At 39.3% G+C, this 21,084-nt stretch overlaps 1 protein-coding gene across 2 annotated transcripts in view; it reads right to left on the reverse strand.

Moving 5' to 3' along the window:
- Pbk (PDZ binding kinase) overlaps window positions 1–15,269 on the reverse strand; it is a 19,744-nt gene extending 4,475 nt beyond the window's left edge. Inside the window, exons 1-7 of one of the 2 annotated variants that reach the window (XM_010623290.3) lie at window positions 14,903–15,269; window positions 14,568–14,623; window positions 12,710–12,790; window positions 11,010–11,100; window positions 6,719–6,861; window positions 5,875–6,044; window positions 4,155–4,284 (exon numbers count right to left, since the gene is read on the reverse strand). In XM_010623290.3, coding sequence (XP_010621592.1) covers window positions 4,155–4,284; window positions 5,875–6,044; window positions 6,719–6,861; window positions 11,010–11,100; window positions 12,710–12,767 — 592 coding nt within the window. In that variant the 5' untranslated portion in view covers window positions 12,768–12,790; window positions 14,568–14,623; window positions 14,903–15,269. Of the gene's footprint in view, window positions 1–4,154; window positions 4,285–5,874; window positions 6,045–6,718; window positions 6,862–11,009; window positions 11,101–12,709; window positions 12,791–14,567; window positions 14,624–14,850 lie in introns of both variants that reach the window. The other variant, XM_010623280.3, reaches the window with a different exon arrangement.
- Between the last annotated feature and the right edge of the window lie 5,815 nt (window positions 15,270–21,084).

The following is a 21,084-nucleotide window of genomic DNA, read 5'->3' on the forward strand; positions in this document are numbered from 1 at the left end:
AAAAAAAAAAAAAAAAAAAAAAGAAAAGAAATATTAACCTTTTATTTCATACATCATCTCCATTTGTAATGTCTTAATCTCCCTCTCTTCTCCCCAGTGCCACATACAGAAATACATACATATATATATATATATATATTTCTTGTGGTACTAGGGATCAAACTTGGGACTTTATGCTTGCAAGGCAGGCACAATGCCACTGAGCTAAATCCCTGGCCCCAGAAATATTTTTTAAAATTGCAAGTAATGAAAGCTTCTTTTTATTAAAAACACTTTCTAGTTTTGGTAATAAAGTCCTCTCAAACCCAACACTAAGGAAATATTACCTAAAACTTCTCTATTTTAGTTTTCCCCCAATCTCCAATCTATGGGGATTAAAATGTTCCACATGGGGCTGTAATTCATACATCTTGCTGCTGGGTGTGTGAACCACTCAGTGGTGGTGCATGACTGTCCCATGGGTGGCTTTTATTAATATTGTTAGTAAAAAGACTGATGAAAGTAATTGGATTCATTTGTAACACCAGCGGTACAAAGTACCCATGAGACGGACATAGAAGTACCACAGGTGGTTCAAGCTGAAGGAAATGTTATTAAAATGCTAGGGCAGAAAGGTTGTATTTTTTCGAAAGTATCCAGATAACAGCATTTATTGATTAAACTACCTCTTCCTAAAACAAAAATGTCACCTTTATCACATAATAAATTCCTCTATTTGGGAGTAAATTCATTTCTTTTCTTTTTGGTACTGGGAATCGAACTCAGGACCTTGTGCTTTCGAGGCAGGCAGATGGTGGCACCACTGGGCTAAATCCCCGACCCTAAATTCCTCCATTTCTCGACTGCCTTATGTTCTGCCTATTTTGGCATGCATATTGCTGCTTTAATTATTGAAACTTTACAAAACCTTTTTTTTTTTCACAGTATTAAGACTGAACCCAAGGTTTCCCACTACATTACACTCACAGCCTCCGCCTTCTCTTCTGAGATGAGAGAGATCTGTCGTTAACCACATAACAGTCTCTCACCCAAGCAAACTCCGGCAAGGCTTTTATTTACACACTGACTGTCCCGAGCACTGCTCAGGAAGGTATCATTTCAACCAGTCTAATCTTGTACTGAATAAATTTGATAAAACTGTCATTTTTATATTTCCTGTCATATCAGCTTATAAAAATAACCAAAAAAAAAAGGGACACAAATTTTGGCCATCCTGTATGTATTTAAATAATTGAACTAAATAAGTGGTTAAGTTGCTCAAATCCTCCTGCCTTAGCCTTCCAAGGAGATGGCCTAACAGGCTTGTGCTATCACACCCAGCCCAAACTTTTAAACATTTGGTCAGAAAGATTCCTCACCATTGTTTCATAGAATCTTCCTAGCTGTGTTTGAATATGTACTAAAGGAATGAATTTTTTGTTTGGTTCTTTTGAGGCAGGGTCTTACTATGTAGTTGGAGACAGCCTTGAACTCGGCAGTTCTCCTGTGTCTGCCTCCCAAGTTCTAAGATTCCAGGCATGTGCCGCCAAGCCTGGCAAGGCTGAACTTTAGATTCACTGAGAGATGTTCTAAAATAGATCAAACAAGGATTTTGGTGATATTATAGTTTATTCACTTCTGCTTTATTTTCCTTAGGGTTTCATCTGTTTTACGTCTAAGATGAATGCTCAATTTAATTTCTTAAAAGTTAAATAGAAATGTTTTCCTTTGAGTAATCTCAACCATATCCAATAGGTTTTGATTTTTTTTAATGTTTTCAACACATAATACATTCATCTTGGGGAATTGGTACATAAACATATTGCATCTTAATTTTTACTTCTATCTCCCATCTCCACGAAGTCTACCTCTCCCTGTTTCCTATCATTTATCTTTTATTTTGCTTTTTACTTATATCTTGGGTTTCTCATGTTAGAGAAACCATGCACTATTGAACCTTCTGTGTCTGACTGATTTCACTTAAGATTATAGTCTTCAAAGTGCATCCATTTTCCTACAACTGACTCAAGTTTAACCTTCATGAAAAAACAGTACTCCACTGTGTAGAAATATCAATATTCCTTATCCATTCATTCATCTATTGATAGTTTATATTCTCACCAACAATGTCAAAGGGTTCCGTTTTCCCTCACAGCCTCACCACTATTTACAAATGTAAATGATGTTAATTTGCTAAGATTTGAGTTCTCAATTATATCTATTCTTTTTTGGAGTAATATGGAATCTGTGTTTTTTCATTTGCATTTCTATAAAGGGGCAAAGATACTGAGCATTTTTTCATGTACTTATTGCCCATTTTTGCTTCTTCCTTTGAGAGTCTCTTCATTTCAACTGCCCATTTTTTTAATTGGGTCTTTTAATTTTTGGTGTATAACATTCCTATTTTTTAAATATTTAAACTGGAATTGGGTTTCCTCTGTCAGACAAGATTTATTTACAAATGTTTTCAATTCGAAAAAAACTGGACTTTTTGTTTCCAGTTTGCTGTAAACCTCTGGATTTGTAGCACTGGCATCAATAAATGTCAACTATTAGAGACAACTACTTTTTGTAATGTTGTTTGCCTTTGTGACTTACCTAATATATGGTCAATTTTAATAATTTTTTGAGGGAGCAGAGTCTTGCTGAATTGCCCTGAGTCTCAAATTCGTGACCTTTCTGTTTCAGCCTCTTAAGTAACTGGAATTACAGATGTTCACTACCATACCCAGCTTAATTTTAATAAATGTTCTAATGCAGAGAGATCAACATACTATTAAATCAGATCTTTTATACGTGTATTTTTATCTATTTGTTCTACTGAGGTTTGAAAAAAATTACACTTAAAGATCTTATTTTTATTGTGCTTGACAATTTATTTCCTAAAGTTTCAACTTTGTAGCAGTTAGCATTCACAACAGTTCAATTTTTATTAACAATTAGAGACATCATTATAGTTACTCTATCCTGGTTTCTGCCTCCAACAACATAAACTTTTACTTCAGCTATATGTTCTGAACAGCACGTGCAGGCCATCCCTGTAACATACATTCATACAGGGACAAATGTAAATGCTACTTGCTAAGTAAGATGTTAAAAGCGGAAGCATTCTCAAGAATGGCTCTTGGCTCTTACCAAAAATGAATCTTGAATTTCTTAGAATTGTCCGTATACAAAAAACAGGGATGAGAGGGTTGTGCTGGACCAAGGAGCAAAAAGCAGAAGACTGACTTTTATTAGCACCACTCTTTCCTAGTTGACTTGTTTCTTCTAGCAGTTGAATTTGTTTCTTCCCAAATTTCATCATTTTACTAAGGCATTTCTTTTACAGGTATTATTAAACCAACTGCAGTGATACATACCTATAATCCCAACTACTCAGGAGGCTAAAGCAGAAAGAATACAAGTTTGTGGCCAGCCTGGGCAACTCAGTGAGACCCTGTCTCACAGTAAAAAGGGTTTAGGATGTAGCCCAGTAGTAGAGAGCTTGCCTACCAAGTGTGAAACCCTAAGTTCAATCACCAATATTACAAAAAAACTAAACAACCTTATTACACTTTAAACATCTTAATCCGGATTAGAAATATTTACCAAAGTTAATGTCAGTGAAAGTCTACAGTAATAAGAAGCCAATAACTTATATCATGCACGTGGCAATGGGAGGGACTGGGCCGAGTGGATGCAACATAGAAAAGGAAAGGTACTTTTTATTACATCGACAGAGCCTTGAGTTAAGACCAGCCTGACAAGAACAATGTGGATTACGACTGGAATTTCAGTTTTAACTTACAAACAAAGTCTTGAGTTATGACCCAAACGCCAGCTGCTTGCGCTTCCAGATGGTCTCAGATACAGATTTAAGCCTTAAAGAGCTCTAGAAGGACCGTGACAGCAACCCTTTCTGTGTGGGGTGAATTCTGGCCCAATGTCTAAGGACACCAAGAGCTGCCTGTGTACAGGAGAGAGACTGAAGGCTGTGTGGAGGAGCCTGAGCCTCCAACTGACCAACGTGAGTAACAACCAGCCTTCACAAACGAACTGAGTTCATGAGTCAAAGGCCCACTGTATTTACAGTCATCTTAAACTTTTGAAAAATGAGGATTACATATTTTTAAAGGTAAAAATCAGAAATTTAAAAATTTCTAACATTACAAGTTTTAAACAATATAACTTACCAGTCATATTTTCATCCAATGAGAGAGAAACTCCTACGTCGCAGATTTTAATTGTTTCAAAATCACCTTTAATTACAACATTTGAAGATTTTATGTCTCCATGAAGTAGTTTCTTTTCTTGGTGCAGATACTAAAATTATAAAAAATTTAACACCTATGAGCAAAAATACAAACTAATAAAAATACAACTTTCAAGTAAAAATAATGATTTGAATTCTCATCCTAAACTACACACTTATTATTTGAAGTCAGGCACAGAACATCCATGTAATTACTAAAAGATTCTTTTAAAATGTCTTTAGATAAATAAATTAACTGTATTTTCAAACCAATCCCATATACTTTTATACCGAAGGTGCTACAGATGTCAAAATATACTTCAATTTTACTTGAGGCTAGTATTTTATAAACAATTTTGGAATCTTTACAATGAAGCAGTTTCCTCAAACTATTAAGATAATGCAGAACTGATAGATGACTTAGGTTACATATAATTTAGAAGCAGAAATGCAATCTAACACTATTTTGTTAAACGATTTAGTGCTTCCCTGCTTTTTGAGGTAGGGTCTCACTATGTAGTCTAAGCTGGCCTTGAACTCACAGCAGTTCTGCTGCCTCCACCTTCCAAGTGCTAGGGTTACAGGCGTGCAACACCATGTCCAGCATTAACCCCTTTTGGATTCAGCAAGTAAAAATACATTTTAAAAAATGTTCACTTGTTCATTTTTCAGCATGTGAGAACTTCAGTATGAGCTCAGCTTAGAAATGATGCAGAGACCATTTTTGGTATAGATTTGCTCTTTACACAGGGACACTGAGCTATGCTTCACGTAGTGCTACCAACATACAGTGAATAGGCCCATAATATTCACACTGTAATTAATTAACTTCATTATACAAATACATTTCAAGTCCTTAGCTATTAATAATTCAGATTTTTCTATTTATTCTATGCATTTAAAGTTGGTCTTCTATAAATGTATTATAATTTTTAGAAACTTTACTTTTTCCCCAATTTGTTGCATAAATCAATTTCATTTGAACTCTTTTTTTTTGGTACCGGGGATTGAACTTGGGTCCTTGCACTTGCAAGGCAGGAGGAGGAACCACTGAGCTAAATCCCCGGTCCACATTAAAACTCTTAACATGAAATTTTGACTTAAGTATCTTTGTTACCTGGTCCACTTTTGAGTCATCCAGTAGTTTTCTGGAGCCATTATTACTTCTGCTTAAGTAATCTGGTATATAGAACTTTTATTCCTTTTATCATGTCTGCCCAAAAGCACAGTAATTTTTTTTTGCATAACACTAATCTTTAGTCATCAGACCTATAAATGAATGCTCATGATGTCCAAAACTTAATACCGACAAAATAATCATGAATTTTCTTGTGTTTACAAGGGGTTAGGTTATATTCCCAGGAACAACTACTAAATTTGTATTAAACTTATTCATCCATTTAACTAAGTGTAACATGTGATCTCTAATACAAAACCATCTGAGTTAGGTTACTTCGGGTTTATCTGAAGGCTACAAACAATATTTTGCTGATCAAAATAAGGAAATGGCACATTCTGCAAAATGAGACTATAAAGACTTGAATTTAAAGAAACTCCCTCTTTTGAGAGAATATAAAACAGATCCACTTTGTCATTATGTATTAAGTTTTTGGTCTGTTCAGAGTCCACAAAAGTTATTTAAAATATGATGGTATCATTACCTTTAACCCTCTTGCCATGTTCAAGGCAACTTTCAAAATTATAGCTGCTGGAAAAGGACCTTGGCTGTTTTTGTATCGCTCTTCTATTAAGTCATTTAGAGACTTTTCCCCTCCATACTCCATGGCAAGGCACATACTGCCATCACTGGCTTCAGTAAAAGCTCGATAACCTTAAGGAAACATGATAACTTTTTAGCAGTGTAAGAACAGTACTTAAGCATCTATAGTAATGCAACTGAAAACATGGGCCTGGACTAACGTGCTGAAACAGCTTTTACTTACTTTATCTAACTCACAAGATCTAATGTAAAATGCCTTCATTGTTTGCCATTGTACTGCAAAGTAAAATATCTTTATTACTCTGTGCTTCTCTTAAGAGTACAGTCCTACCAGTACTAAAAATGAAAACTGAAAACAAGGAAACTATCTAAGTGGACCAAATTATCTACATTAAGATCATTTTATACTTCTGAAATCTTCTTAGTACCAGCACTGTCATGACTGCTCTATCCCCATGAAGTTTATACACATGAGCATCTAAAAAATATCTTATGTGAATGTTTATGTTAGACTGTTCACATTAACTTAATTCCTTACATTCTGTTTGTTTGGGGCCCCTCCCCTCCCCTCTTTCTTTTCTGTACCGGGGAATCAAACTCAGGACCTTGCGCTTGCTAGACAGGTGCACAGTGCCACTGACCTACATCTCCAGCCCGATTCCTTACATTCCGGAGCCCCATCCTCTTCATTTTTACTACTGAAACTACTTAAGAGAGTGTTATGTTGTTTCTGGGTATACAGAGTATTACTGAACCACTTACTGCAACCAAAAATTTATACTCACCCACGATGTTTGGATGATGAAGGCTTTTCAAAATCTTAGCTTCATCAGTCAGTCTCTTTTGATATACACTTCGATAATGATCATTACATATAGAATTAATCTTTTTCACAGCCCAAGGAGAATGAGACAAACCTCTTGGAGATCTAAATAATAATAATGGTAATAATAAACAGTATAGAAATGGATAAATACCATAATATATTTTCACATGACCAATGAGAACTTTCAGATTTCAAAAAGATCTCAACAGTAATTTGTTTAAAAAATAAAACAATATTTAGTTAGGCACAGTGGCATATTCCTATAATCCCAGCACTTTGGAGGCTGAGACAGGAGGATCATGACCAGCTTGGTCTATAAAGTGAGACTGACCCTATCTTAAAAAACAAAATAAAACAAAAAAACAACTAATAATTTTTAAATTTAATAATTTAAAATATTTACACTATTAACACTCTGCTGCATTCTACTTCAACTGGAAGATAAGTATCATATCTACTGAGAGAAGTCCGATACTGAGGGGATCAAAAGAGAAGAATATAGATGGAATGTTTTAATTTAAAATATGAAAACTGCTACTCTTTTTTAATTTTCTATTCTAACATGTCAGACGACCAACTACTTTAAAGTATTAAACTATATGTATCAGATGTGAGTTATAAGACCTAATGCCATAAACATTAATCCTTAAGGAATTTAACTTAAGGAAGAGATGCTCAAAAATATGTGGCCTGTTTAATAATCACCCAAAGAACAGCATGCTGTTCTTTAACCAACAAATATTGTACTTCTATACAGACCAGTTCACTTTATTTATACCTTTCATCACATTTTCAAAGATGTGCTTAGAAGAGAAAAATAAACTTACAGGTGAGGAAAATGTAAACTTTTTATATTCTAAGAGAATTTAGCCATTTTATGAATATTTAAGGTCTTAATGTTTTAAGGCCTTAAATAAACAAATGGGTAAAACAAGTATAAATCATATAAGGACACAAAGCCTAGTGAAAGAACTTCAAAAATTCAGGACAAAAAGTTTAACTCTAAAAACATAAAATAACAGATCAGGACACAGGGGTAGCTCAGAGGTGGTAGAGTTCTTGCTTATGGTGCACTAGGCCCTGGGTTCAGGCTGCAGCACTATGTGAAAAGAAGACAAGATAAACTTGATAAAGTTGACTGAATCAATGACCTGTTTACCTCTCTCTGTACTCCTTCATGGGCAGAAATGTAAAATTAAACTGCAGAACTTTTTTTGTTTCATCAAAAAGTCTGTACTCAAATAATCCTAAGATACTTGTCATAAGACATGATAAGCATATTATCTGTCGTCCACAAGTCTACGTAAACTATTATTAAACTTACAGTTTTAGATAACAGCAGCATTTGGGGGAAGAACATATTCCATATTTTATGCTGAAAAATATATTTTTCAAGTTTCAGGAATATTGTACTGCTTAAAATTCAGTGAACAAATCCATCCTTCTCCTTGTCCATATTTATTCTAAACTACAGAATGACATCAGAACAGATTTATGAAATCTGAATAAAAAGTTGGCTAAGAGCCGATTCATTGAAAAGACTAAAAGAGCTGGGCATGGTAGCTCATTCCTGTAACCCAGCATTCAGGAGGCTGAAGCAGGAGGATTGCTGAGTTTGAGGCCAGCCTTGGCTACACAGTGAGTTCAAGTCCAGCTTGAAATGCAGTGAGACCCTGCCTCAAACAAAAACAGAAACAAAAATACGGAAAGGCAACTTTCTGATAAGATTATGTAAGGAAAAAACCAAAAAGAATAAATATTTCAAACAAAATTAGGGAAACAACTTGTATATATAGAAGAAAATTTAAAACTAAAAAAAAAAAAACTGATTAAAGAAGAAATTTACTCAAATATTTAAAATCTTCCTACAAGAAATACAAGACACAGATGATTTCTATAGGTGAGTATGAGAGGAAACCACCTCTCAACTGGGCAACTATGAGTTAACTGTGTGATTAGGCAACTGTGGGTTAACTAGGTAACTATGTTCTTTGTAGAATGCACCTGAGTAACCATGACAACTTCTGTAATGTGTCACCAAAGGCACTTAAGAGACTAAGAAAGTCCTGCCAGCACCCCCTACCCCCGCTGGCTCTGCTTTGTGTAAATCCTGCTTGCTCTATTCCCAGGGAAACTCCAATTAAAAAGTGGGCCTCACCGGTAAAAAGACATACATAAAGAACCAATCAATTCAGTGCTCACAAAGTGACACAAGTCTCTTTTGAGGCACCAGCATTAAAGCTGCTTTTTAGGGACTATAAATATAGTATAATTTTAATTTAAAAAATAAAAAAGGGACAGCAAAAAAAAAAAAAAAAGGAAAATCACAGTAAATTTGATTTACATATACTTATATCACAGATACAAAAATTCCCAACAAATATTAACAAACTGAATCTTACCAGTTTATTGTGTTTGTTTATATTTTGAGACGAGTCTAGCTATGTAGTTCAGGCTAGCCTCAAACTGCAGCGATCCTCCTGCCTCAGCCTCCCAGTGCTGGGATTACAGGCATGCGCCACCGCAAACAACTACCATTTTATTTAAAAGTAATCCAAATTGTGCTAGATTTTTATTTAGGAAAGCAAACATTTAACATTTAAGAATATAGATTTCTGGATAAAAATTGCAGCTTAAACATAAACATTTTTATCTTTTGTGAGCCCCACTAAAATAATAGCAAGTGGCTATTTTAAGACATAAGCTCCTACCAACAAGAATAGAAATAAACAGAGGAAGACAACAGCAACAAAATTTCAGACGGTGGAAAGGAGATAAAGCTAAGAGATTAAGAGACCCAGTGAAATGTTTGGAAGTTATGAGAAAAGCTGGCGGGCACCTGGAAACCAGCCCCAAGACTGCACCACTCAGCAGTCCCCAGCTTCTGCTTCTGAGGACCAGAGACTGGCTTTGGGAGGAGATAAAACACAGGGCCTGCAGCCCAGTTACGAGCAGCTGAAAACTCATGAAGTACACAGCAAGGGCAAGAGTTAATGACCATGTGCTGACTAAATGCTCAGAACTTTTACATGTGTACACGCGCTCCTGTCATCATAACCAGATCAAGGCATAGAACATTTCTAGCACCCCAAAGGACCAGTTCGCTATTTTCAAAAAATTTTCAAAAAGTCAAAAACAAGACAGAAAAAAAAAGAAAAAAACTCAATAATAGAAGCCTTAAAAGCTAAAGCTGAGGAAATTTCCCAGAGAACAAGAGCAAAACAACAGAACACAGGAAAACAAAGCAAGCAAAAGTAGACCAGTCCAAGTCAGATGTGACAGCCCACACCTATAATCCCAGTACTTGGGTGGCTGAGGCAGGAGGATCGAGATTTTGAGGCCATCCTGGGCTACATAACTAGATTCTGTCTCAAAAGCAAAAACAAAACAAAACAAAACAAACAAACAAAAACTCAAAATAAACAAAAACCAAAATTAAACCTGCCCCCCCCACAAGTGTTTACAAAAGAAACTAATATCATGCAAACACAGAGATGTTTAAACTGAAAAAAATGTTTCAGGAATAGCCCTTAACTGCTAGAATATCTAAAATCATTAGCCTCATTAGAGAAAGAATTTGTTTTGAATATAAATCTAGATAAAGCTAAGATACTACAAGAAAGAGTGGATTAATAGGATGGTTCCAAAAATAATTAAGAAATTATTTGCCTGCCATTTAACAAACATGGGACTAAACAAAGAATAATGATTAAAAGAAAGAAATTTAGAAAAACAAAAACTACCAGTATGTATATTACTAAATTATAGTACCACACTTGTTCAATTACTTCATTTTTCTTCTAACATGATTTAAAATCTTTAAAATCATGTATTTATTTCCTCTTAATAATGAATCTGTAAGAAAGAAAAACCTCTACCTTCTTTAAGAAAGGAAATTCTTGGGATAGTGACTCTCCAGACACAAGAGGGTCAGTCACTGGCATGCCCACCACTGGCTTCCTGTTTGGGTTTTCCCATGGAGAATTTTGTGTTAGTTCCACAGACGAAAGCCTTCCTTTGCCACTCCCCTTCTTAGAGAAGCCACAAGAAAACTATAAGCTAAACTACTTCCCCTTAACAATCCATGAGGAGGAAGCTAAGAGAAGTGTACCAGGCAGAGCTCTGGCAGTTTTCCAACTTCTAGGGACTGGAATATAGCAGTCAAGTAGGACCAGGAACATATGCCAAATCTAGATGTTTTGAATTTTCTCATCCCTTATAAAGAGGTTAACCTGAAACCTCACTCTCACCTTTTCATTAGGTAAACATTTACCCCAGTCCCATAGCCAAGCTTCTGCATAAACGGAGAGGCAGGGATATTTATACACGGAGTTGAACATACTAAATGTCAGAAAGAGAAAAACAAAATTAATATTTGAAAAGTCCTCTGCAAAGCACCCTAATGTATTTTTTCAAACTATTACATGGCATAATCCTTGTGGAAAACAATTTGACAGTTACCAATCTTAATTTTAAATGGGTACCTTCTGATCAAATCTACTTTTAGAACTCTATCTTACACGAACATGGAAAAAGAAATTAGTAAATTACCTTGTTTGTATGGTTCACGACTAAGAATTACTTTTACATTTTTAAAGCACTGTTGAAAAGTAAAATAAAAAAGAATATACAACAGAATCCCTACACAATCCTCCAAGTTTAAACTATGCACTATCTGGCCTTTCTCAAAAAGTTTACTGACCCTTGTATCAGAGCATACATCCAAAGAAAGAGATAACACGTATGTACTGGGCACATATATATATATTAGAAGACTGGACAGATATTCTAAAAACAAGACAGCTACTGTCCAAAATCTCTGATGAATAAAAGATGTAATTGGCAAATCAAGTCAGACAATACATAAAATACATCTTAGCCAAACTGGTTTTATGCCAGGAATGAAAGGTTGGTTTAATACTTGAAAATTAACATAATTTTCTACCTTAACGGATTAAAAAATGAAAGCTTTATTACACCAACAGGTTCAGAAAAAGCACTGGACAAAATTTAATACCTATTCATGATAATAACTAGGAAGAGAAGGAAAATGTCTCAGCCTGATAAGGGCATCTGCAAAAAGCCTACAGCTAATATAATAATACACTGAGAGCAAGACAAGTATGTCCATGAAAACTTCAAAAATATAATGAAGTCAGTGCAATAAGAAAAAGAAAGGTCATACAGATTGGGGGAAAAATAAATGTATATTTATTTATTCATCTACACATGACCAACTACTTAAAATATCCTAAGCAATCTGTAAAAAAGCTAACAGAGCCAGGCACAGTGGTGCAAACCCATTACTCCAGCTACTTGAGAGGCTGAGGCAGGAGGATTCCAAGTGCAAGGAAAGCCTGGACAACTCAATAAGACCTCGCCTCAAAATAAAAATTTTGAAAAAGCATTGAGGCTGTAGTTTAGTGTGAAAGCTCTTGGCTGGGTTCAATCCCGCGGGGGAGTGGGGGAGGAGGGAAGAAGAAAAAGCTAATAGAGTAAGTGAATTTAGCATCACTGCCGAATATAAAGAAATCTACACACTAGAAATGAACAACTTAAGAATTGTTATTATTGAGAAATGTTCTTATTTTAGCTATTTTTGTGTATAATGTGATTATAGGTTCGAAGTTTTTTTGGACATACAGTTGTTGATGATTTCTCTTTGCCCACTGAATTGACTTAGAAAATATCTTACATGAGAGCAATGCATGCAAGGAAAGAGGAAGGTAAAGCAGTTTACTAACTCTAAACTGATTTTTCATCAGGCAGAACCTTCAAATCGTTAGGATGGCAAAGAAAACAGTCCACAGGTGACCAAACCCCATTCTATTAGTGGTATTTGTTAAGATTAATATCACAGAGGACTTAGCTAAAGATGTGTGAAAAATAATACAGAAACAAACTACAGTAATACAAAGACATTTCTATAGCAACAGTAATCTACTCTTACCAGATTTCCTTTTCTCAGATAATTTGTTTGGTGTCTTGAAATTATTGATTCCTTCCATTATAGCAACCACACGGTTAAATCCTATGATGAAAAGGAACTGCAGTTATAAAGGATACAGCTGTCATTCGTGAAAACTTCTAATATGAGCGCTCATTTTGTCACATAAGCAAAATGAGAACAGAAAAAGACCTCAGCAAATATTCAGTCTAACTTTGTTCATAGTGAGAAAACTGAGAGAGGTACAATTATTTATGCATGATTGTATTATTATAGTTACTGGGCTTTGAAATTATAAAATAACATGCACTTTGTTAAAAGGTATATAGTATCTTTCTCAAACTTACCAGGACTTCTTTTTTATCCTTTAAGTATCCATTAGATTATGAATGTATAAGCCAAGTAATAGCATTTCCATACAAAGGAGTATTAGTTATAAAAAGGAATAAACTACTGATGTACAGTACACTGATAAACAATATAAACTGCTATACAACATGAATAGGGACATGATCCTTGAAAATATGTACAGTAAGTGAAAGAAACTAGATGCAAAAGGCCACATGTATGATGATCCCATCTATAGGAATTTTCCAGAAAATGTCCTGATTTCCTGATGGGTGAACTGGGGTTAGGAATATAAAAAAGTAAAAAATGGCTCCAACTTTTCTAGACTAAGAAACTGAAAAAATGGGGGTACCACTGAGATTGGGAGCACATTTTGGGGTGTGTGTTTTAGACATCTAGATGAAAATGTCAAACAGGCATCCTGGAATCCAACCGGAAGACATGACTTTGTGGATATCAGCGGACAAGTGATATTAAAGCCAAACGACTAGGTCAGGACATGCAGGGCAGGGATGGCAAACCCTTTAGAGAACGAGTGTCCAAAATGCAACCCAATCCTACTTTTTCACAGCAAAGTGCCAACACTGCAATTAAACCTGAATATTGAGGTTTTAATTTAGAAAAAGGAACACATACATTAAAAGAAAAACACAATAACAGAGCTTTCAATGATACAAACAGCCCTCTGTGGCATGTAGGTTCGCCACCACTGATACACAATACAGCATCAGTGCAGACAGAGAAGAAGTAGTTCCAGGGATCCCAACTCTAGAAATGGAAGGGAAAGAGGCAGCCCCGAGGAGCTAGCAAAGCAGAATGCAAAAAACCTTTGGCAAGTAGAGCAAGCGGGAAAGTCTCACAGCTGTTTCCCCTATGGCCTGCAGATCTGATATTCAGAAGCACCAGAAATGACTTTTTAAAAAAGTCACTGCCAATCAAAAACAACTAGGTCGAAATAGAAATTACTTTACATTCCTTCACATTTTAGGGCCACCTGATGACTCAGTCTCACCTTTCACTTCTAAATTATTTGCACCTAAATATAGTATACCCCATCCATTTTACAGCTGTCTGAAGGCAACCTTGTTCATGATTGAATGCTCCGTTGGGTTTAGGCCTTAGTTTTTGTCCACTAACCCAAATGCTGTCTCAACGTCTGTACCTACACCCTGCAGACGTTCACTGTTAACAGCCACATCAATCCTGGGTCACGGGCTCTTATAAAGATAACAGCGTCAAAAAGAAACGGTACTAAAAAGTTGACAGGACTCAGCAAAAGCTAAACAGATCTCCTCGATCAGACGTCAAGAGCTTTCGGACACTAAACCACCCCAGGATTCAACAAAATATTAACGGCAAAATTGAGGTGCAGACGGATGGCAGCCTAAAACGGAAAAATAAAACAGAAGAAAGCTGAGTGGAAAAGGGTCAAGCCGGGATGAGACGGTCGGTGGGGTCCCCCCGCCCCGTCCCCCAAAGGACCCCAGGGATCGATCCTCCCGGCCCAGCTTACAGAGGCTGCGGGATCAGATCCTGCTTCCGCCAGAGACTGGTGCCAAGTCACCTCGCCTAGAAAATGAGAAGCGACGTTAGCAGAGAGGTTCAAACACTCCGGGGAAAGCGAGAATTTTTTCTCAAAAGTCACAGCCACCCCGCGAGAGTGAATCCTAAGCCGTTTCGACTCCGGTTTCCAAGCCGCCCGCCGCGATCCTCCCAGGGCCCCGAAGGCTCCCCTTCCTGAACTAAAAACTACGCTTAAGAACAGGGGAGAAAAACTTATCCTCCCCCACACACACCTTACGAGCGTCTCACACCAGCCTAGACTAGAAAACCGAAGCGACGACTTACTCGCCCGGACCTCCTCCGTCGCACCCCGGCAACAGCCGTTGCGCTCTGAACGTCTCGCGCTTTGAAAAGACCGCGCACTGCGCCGCGGTGGCCCTGCACTACGGGAGCCCGCGAAGGACATAACGCTCCCAATTCGATGTTTCCCCTGCCTCTTCTCTTTCCCATCTGCTTCCTGGTTCTGCTGGCAGCCAGATAGGGATTGTTTCAAAGCGAGTGGAAGAAACAGAAGCGCAAGAAAGGACATAGTGATTTTACAGCCACAGCCTGCCCGTCAGAGGAACAAATTCTGGGGAAAAAGAATATACGTGCCGTCCCCTCCACAGGGACACGCACTGAACGTGAGAAACTGGGGTACTTCCCTAACAGGAGCACACCGTGGCAGACGGCCAAAGAGAGTGCCCTTTTCGGCATTTTGAGGAAAGTCAACATTCCAGGTGGGCCCAGAAAGAATGAATTGTTGTGTTTTTACGGTTTTTATCACATATTGACACGGCACATATATCATGTGCTTTTGTACACATACACATTCACACACTTCTCAATGTACTCTCCTGGTGACAGCAGTTAACATTACTTCTAAGTTTCAGAAATGATCCCTGCCCATTTTGGGGAATGTTTTATATGTGTGTTGGCCACTCCATCTACAAGTCTGTAAGAGAAACAGATACCTTGCATGTATCTTCATATGCAATCACGAATTGCTTTGTTTTTTTTAAATGAGAAACTTCTTTCGCTATGTAACTATTGTCTGCCAGAGCAATTAAAGAAGAATTTATTGATCACTCCATGTTCTGTGTTGTGTTGGAGATGAGTACTGGAAAAAGGAGGCAGCAAGGAGATCTGTCAGGAGGCCGAACAAGGGTCTGGGGCAGCAAGAGGTAACAAGTCTCTCCACCCACCTCTTCAGCTCTTCAAAATTAAAAAGAAGCCAGGCGTGGTGGCACAAGCCTGTACTCCCAGCACTTGGGAGGCCAAGGCAGAAGGATCACAGTGAGATCCAGGCCAGCCTGGGCTACACTGTGAGTTCAAGGTCATTCTGAAGTACATAGTAAGACCCTGTCTCAAAAAGTAAAAAAAGAAGAAGAGGAGGAGGAGGAAAAGGAGGAAGAAATGGAGATCATCCATTTGCACAACTTCCACCTTTCAAAGTCAAATCTATGTGCATCTATAGCCCTCTTTAGCCCTTCTCCCCAGCATCAAGAGAAAAGATCTTTCCTTCCGCCCAAGGTGATGAATTGAAGCACAGCTCTCCACAACCCACTCCGCCTCCCACATGCCTTCCAAATCACTTTTCTCTCCTAAGTCTTCACCTCTTCATTTTTTTTTCTTCCCATGGTTCTTTTTCTTCAAAATCAAACAACAGAGACAATAGCAAACATTATTTAGTATCTATTGTGTTAGGCATCGTTTTAAGCATTTTACGTATACTAATTCATTTATTCCTCATAGCAACTGCATCTCATAGGTTATTATGATCATAAACCTCATTTTCGAAATGAGGAAGCTGAGGGAACGAAAGGCTAAGTAATTTGCCTAAAGTCACAGAGCTAATAATTGGTAAAGCCCAGGATTTGAACAGTGTTGAGTTTGAACTTCATTTTTAACAAATGAACTCATTCCCCCCACACACACACACCTCCAACACCAGAGTCTTCCCATGTTGGGTCACCCTCTTCCAAGCATAGAAGCATAGAATCTCATCTCACTGCCTTCTCTATTCCCTTTCTAATATTACACACTTCACCATTTTTCTTTAAATATGTGTAATGTTCTATATTTTTTATTATACCTTACATTTTATGCCTCTATGTTCTGTTCTTGCTGCTTAATAAAATCCTGCCTAAAGCCGGAACCCAAAAGCTCCTTAATTAACCATTGCTTGTGAAAAGAAACTCTGGGGAGATGACAATGTTGACACAGGTGTAAGATGAGGTCAAAAGCATGTGAGAAAGTGAAAGCCCTTTTCTAAGGCTTATAACCATCCTATTCCCCATTGTGTAACCATAAACGCACCTCCAGGGGTTGTTTACAGAAACTTCTGAACTTACAAGGTTGATGCTGTTGCCTGTGAACTGCAATTGTTAATCTCCAAATCTTGCACCCTCAGTGCAGTACCTAACCCAGATCTGTTCTTTCTGTATTTAGAGCCCTGGGTTCCACGGCTTAGCTTAGCAAAAGAGCCTGCTCTGTCTTTAACTCTTGGATGATCGGGCCTGAAGGAACATTGGTGCCAGCAACTCTCTGATATAAACGATGACTTCTGCTCCACAAAGGGCCTCACCTTTTGACTTTTAAGGGCTTAGTTTTGAAGCTTTTAAAAAAGAAAGGTATTAACATTTTCTCTCCTTTATTACTATTGTATTTTAATTCTCTTTGAGACTGTATAGAGGCTTCTGATTGGGTCAGAGAATGATGGCAATGTTTAGGAAAGAAACAAAAAAAAATGAGGAATTCATATTTTGTCTTATGTCTGCATGTCCAAGCAATCATCTTGACATGACCCTGCATGCTACCCGGGATCCCAAAGCCATTAGATCCCAGGCAAGTGTCTGAGACTCCTTGTGATGTCCCTTGCCCGATTCTGTCCTGGTTTTTGTCCTTCTATCCCTAGGGCCTGAGCTGGAGCTTCTTTTCCTTCCCCCGTCCAGGTTTCAACACCTCTTCCTCCTCTGTCTCTAAAATCCCTTCCTTTCCTCCTGCCCTCCTCTTTGACTATAAACCCTCCCATCTCACTGGTTAGAACTCAGCAGCCGCCCAACTTCCCACCCTGTCACCAGCCTCTCCTTCCTTCCAGTCAGTTTCCACGTTGCTGCCTGGTTAACCCTTCCCTTTGTGAGTCTCATCACTCACTCCCTGGTTGAACCCCTTCAGGACCCCTCATAACTTCAGGGTACAGCGCACCCCTCACAATCTATTCCCGAGTGTCTATAGCTCGTGTCTGCCTAGACTGGATTCGGTTGCTGGTTAGACCAAGTTCATGGTGTGGCCCTGGACAGCTGTGGTTTCTCAGATCTCCAGAACAGTCGCATGCCATCCCCTCTGCCAGGAAGCCCCTCACACATCCTTCCTTTTTGTTGTTTTTTGGTTTTTGTTTTTTGTTGTTGTTGTTGTTTTGGTTTGTGTTTGTTTTTTTGTACCTGGGATCGAACTCCAGACCTTATGCTTGTGAGGCAGGCAGTGGAACCACTGAGCTAAATCCCCAGCCCACACCCTTGACTGGGTCAGTGTCGGTCATCCTTTGTGGCACATCCTCTGGAACTCCTTTCCCACACCCCAGCCTGTGCTGTTCCTCCTCCACACTCCTAGGTGCTTGCTACCCTCCCAGCCCCACAGACATCCAGGGCCCTTGATCTGTCCGTTTCTGCTTCCCATGGGAGCGTCAGTTCCAGATTCTTCCCTCAGGAAATGCGCTCAGAAATAAATGAGTGAAGGACAAGATGGGTCAACACTGTCACATAAAGAATCCTGCCTCCTTCAGTGACACAAAGTGGGCCAGTAGTCTGGGAACGATCACCAAGCTGAAAATGTAATGCCTTAACAACAGTCCTTGAATCAATGCTTGCTGGCTTCTAGGGACCGAATTGTCTCCGCACCCCCACCCCAAATAATTCATCGTTTGAATTCTTAACCTCTGTTGTGATGATATTGGAGATGAGAAGCCTCTGGGAGTCCTTAGGTTTGAATGAGGTCATGAGGGTGGGGCCCAGGTCCCACGCGATTAGTGTCCTTGTAAAAAGAGACACCACCTTCGATAGCAGCTCAGCATCCAAGTCCATTCAATTCTGTCATTAATCAAAGTTAGCACAGACTTCACTGCTTCAGCCCCCAAAGACTGCCCCTCACGTCAGGTGCCAATTCCAAGTCGTAAGTCCCAGGTCACCTATAACTTATGTCCAACTTTGCTACAAATCACAAACTCCCACTACTCCCTTCATGAGTTTGGTAATTTGCTAAGCAAGTCATAGAACCCAGGAAAATAAGTTAACTTGCTACTGTCAATTTATTATAAAGGCTATTCTAGCCAAGTGAAGAGGTGCATGGGGTGATGTCTAAATGGGTCCCGAGTGCATCTGTGGAATTAGGGTGCCCCACCCTCCCAGCACACTGGTGTGTTCAGCCACCCAGAAACTCCCTGAACCCTGTCTTTTAGAGATTGCTCCAGAGGCATCAGCACATAGGCATGGCCAATTACTCACTCAAAAGACAGCTCTCTGCTCCCTGAGGACCGAGAGTGCACTCAAAGTTCTACTTCTGAGCATGGCTTGGTCTCTCCAGAACCTATTCCCCCCACTAAGGGTCACCTCATTGGAACAATGGACCCTCCTGACACCCAGGTACCAGGAAATTCCCAGGGATTAGGAGCTCCGGGTCGGGACCTGCCATGTGGGAGAGAGGAGCAGCCGCAGCCCTGGAGCAAGGCAGGAAAGCCCTGGGAAGCCGTTCACACAGCACCTGCCAGGACACAGACTCCACCAGTTTGCACTCCTCCCTAGTGGCTAAAGATTTCCACTCCCAGCTGACTTTTCCTACCTCCCAATAAGGAAAATGTGCCCATTCTGGGAACATGGGGCTTGAAAAACAAGTAGTGCTTTGGAAACTGCTGGACTCCAAGATGCCTGTCATTGATGAGTTCCTGCCTCCCTCGTGGTTCAGTGAACTGAAGAGATGAGACGGAATTCAAACTCTCCCCAGGGCAGGCACCTCCTCGTGCCTAACAAAGGGGGGTACCTCATCCTCTAGGGTCGCGTAAGGCTCTGGGCCAGCCTCACATCTGGCCACCGTCTCAGCACCCTGATGATGTTTCTGCTCCACGATCATCTTCATTTTCTAACTGAGCCAGAAAAATTCATGTTGATGCTTATGGCCTAGGGTGGATCGGTACACTGATGAATAGGAAAGTGTTCCGGTGGGCTACATTTTGTCTACTGGAATGTATTGGATGGCCAGGGGCTTACAGGGAGGGCAAGTGTGTGCTGCTTGAAATCATCCTGCCACCCTGCTCCAGCATCAAATGAACAGACTGAAGGGGGAAAACAAACAGATCTTCTCAAGTCATGAAAATCATCAGTTTACCCCCCTCTCTGTGTCCCCCACCCCCATTTCTGGAAACAGGGTCTCACTATGTAGCTCAGGCTGGCCTGGAACTCGTGGTGATCCTCCTGCCTCAGCCTCCTGAGTGTACCACTGCATCAGGTCGCTCTCTTATTTTATTTGTGGTGCACTTATTGAACTGAGGGGCACTCAACCACTGAGCCACAGTCCCAGTCTTTGTTTTTACTCCAATCTGGCCTGAACTTTTGATCCTCCTGCCTCAGCCTCCATCAAGCCCTTTTCTTAAGGCAGATAGTGAAAGGGAAGAGTTACTTGGGCTATATACACACATACCACGTGTCAGAGCCCATGAAGCAAAGCCTTATTTTTAAAAAGCCCTGAAATTGTTACTTCCAGACCATCCCTGAACGAGATCTCTTTTCCAGCAGCATGGACACTAGAGTTTGTGGAATAACTGTTCCTCAGGCATTGTGAAGAGCCAGCATGCCGTGGCCTGAGTGTCCTCACCAAAGTTCACGCTGAAATGTACTCCTCCTTGTGAGAGGGTAGAAACAAAGAGCCTACAGTATTTATTATTTGGAAGGTAATTAGAATCACGTAAGACTGGCAGGGTGGGGCTCCCATCGTGGGAGAGTCAGGAACACACAGAAAATACTGCCATTGCCATGGGACGCTGAGTCCGCCTTAGGACTCTGGCAGCAAGAAGATCATCACCAAATAAAATCCCTGGACCCCGGAGCAGGGCCCCAACCCAAGGTAAACCTCTGGGCTTTGTAACTTACCCAGACTGTGGTATTGTGGTACTAACAACAGAAAACAGAGTAAGACAGACTTGAAGACAGGGTTCTGGTATCTGTGCTCCTCCGTGTACCTGTTAGCACTCTCAGGTTAAGTTAATTCAGTAATCCTAAGACAGAGAATAGACCTGAGTTACATGCGCAGCTTGTTAGATGGCTGCTGTCAGGATTGGAAATTCTCAGTTTATACGAATTGCAAATCCAAACTAGGTGAACATGAATGAAGTTCTTCCCTGTGTGTGGAGAAGGGATGTGTGTCGAGAACTGCTTATGAAAATTCCAGCTGCCTTAGTCACTGTCGTGTTCTCTCTCTCTCTCTCTCTCTCTCTCTCT

The sequence above is a fragment of the Fukomys damarensis genome, unplaced genomic scaffold (assembly GCF_012274545.1).
Source record: "Fukomys damarensis isolate Sample0158 unplaced genomic scaffold, DMR_v1.0_HiC HiC_scaffold_18, whole genome shotgun sequence".
NCBI lineage: Eukaryota > Metazoa > Chordata > Mammalia > Rodentia > Bathyergidae > Fukomys > Fukomys damarensis.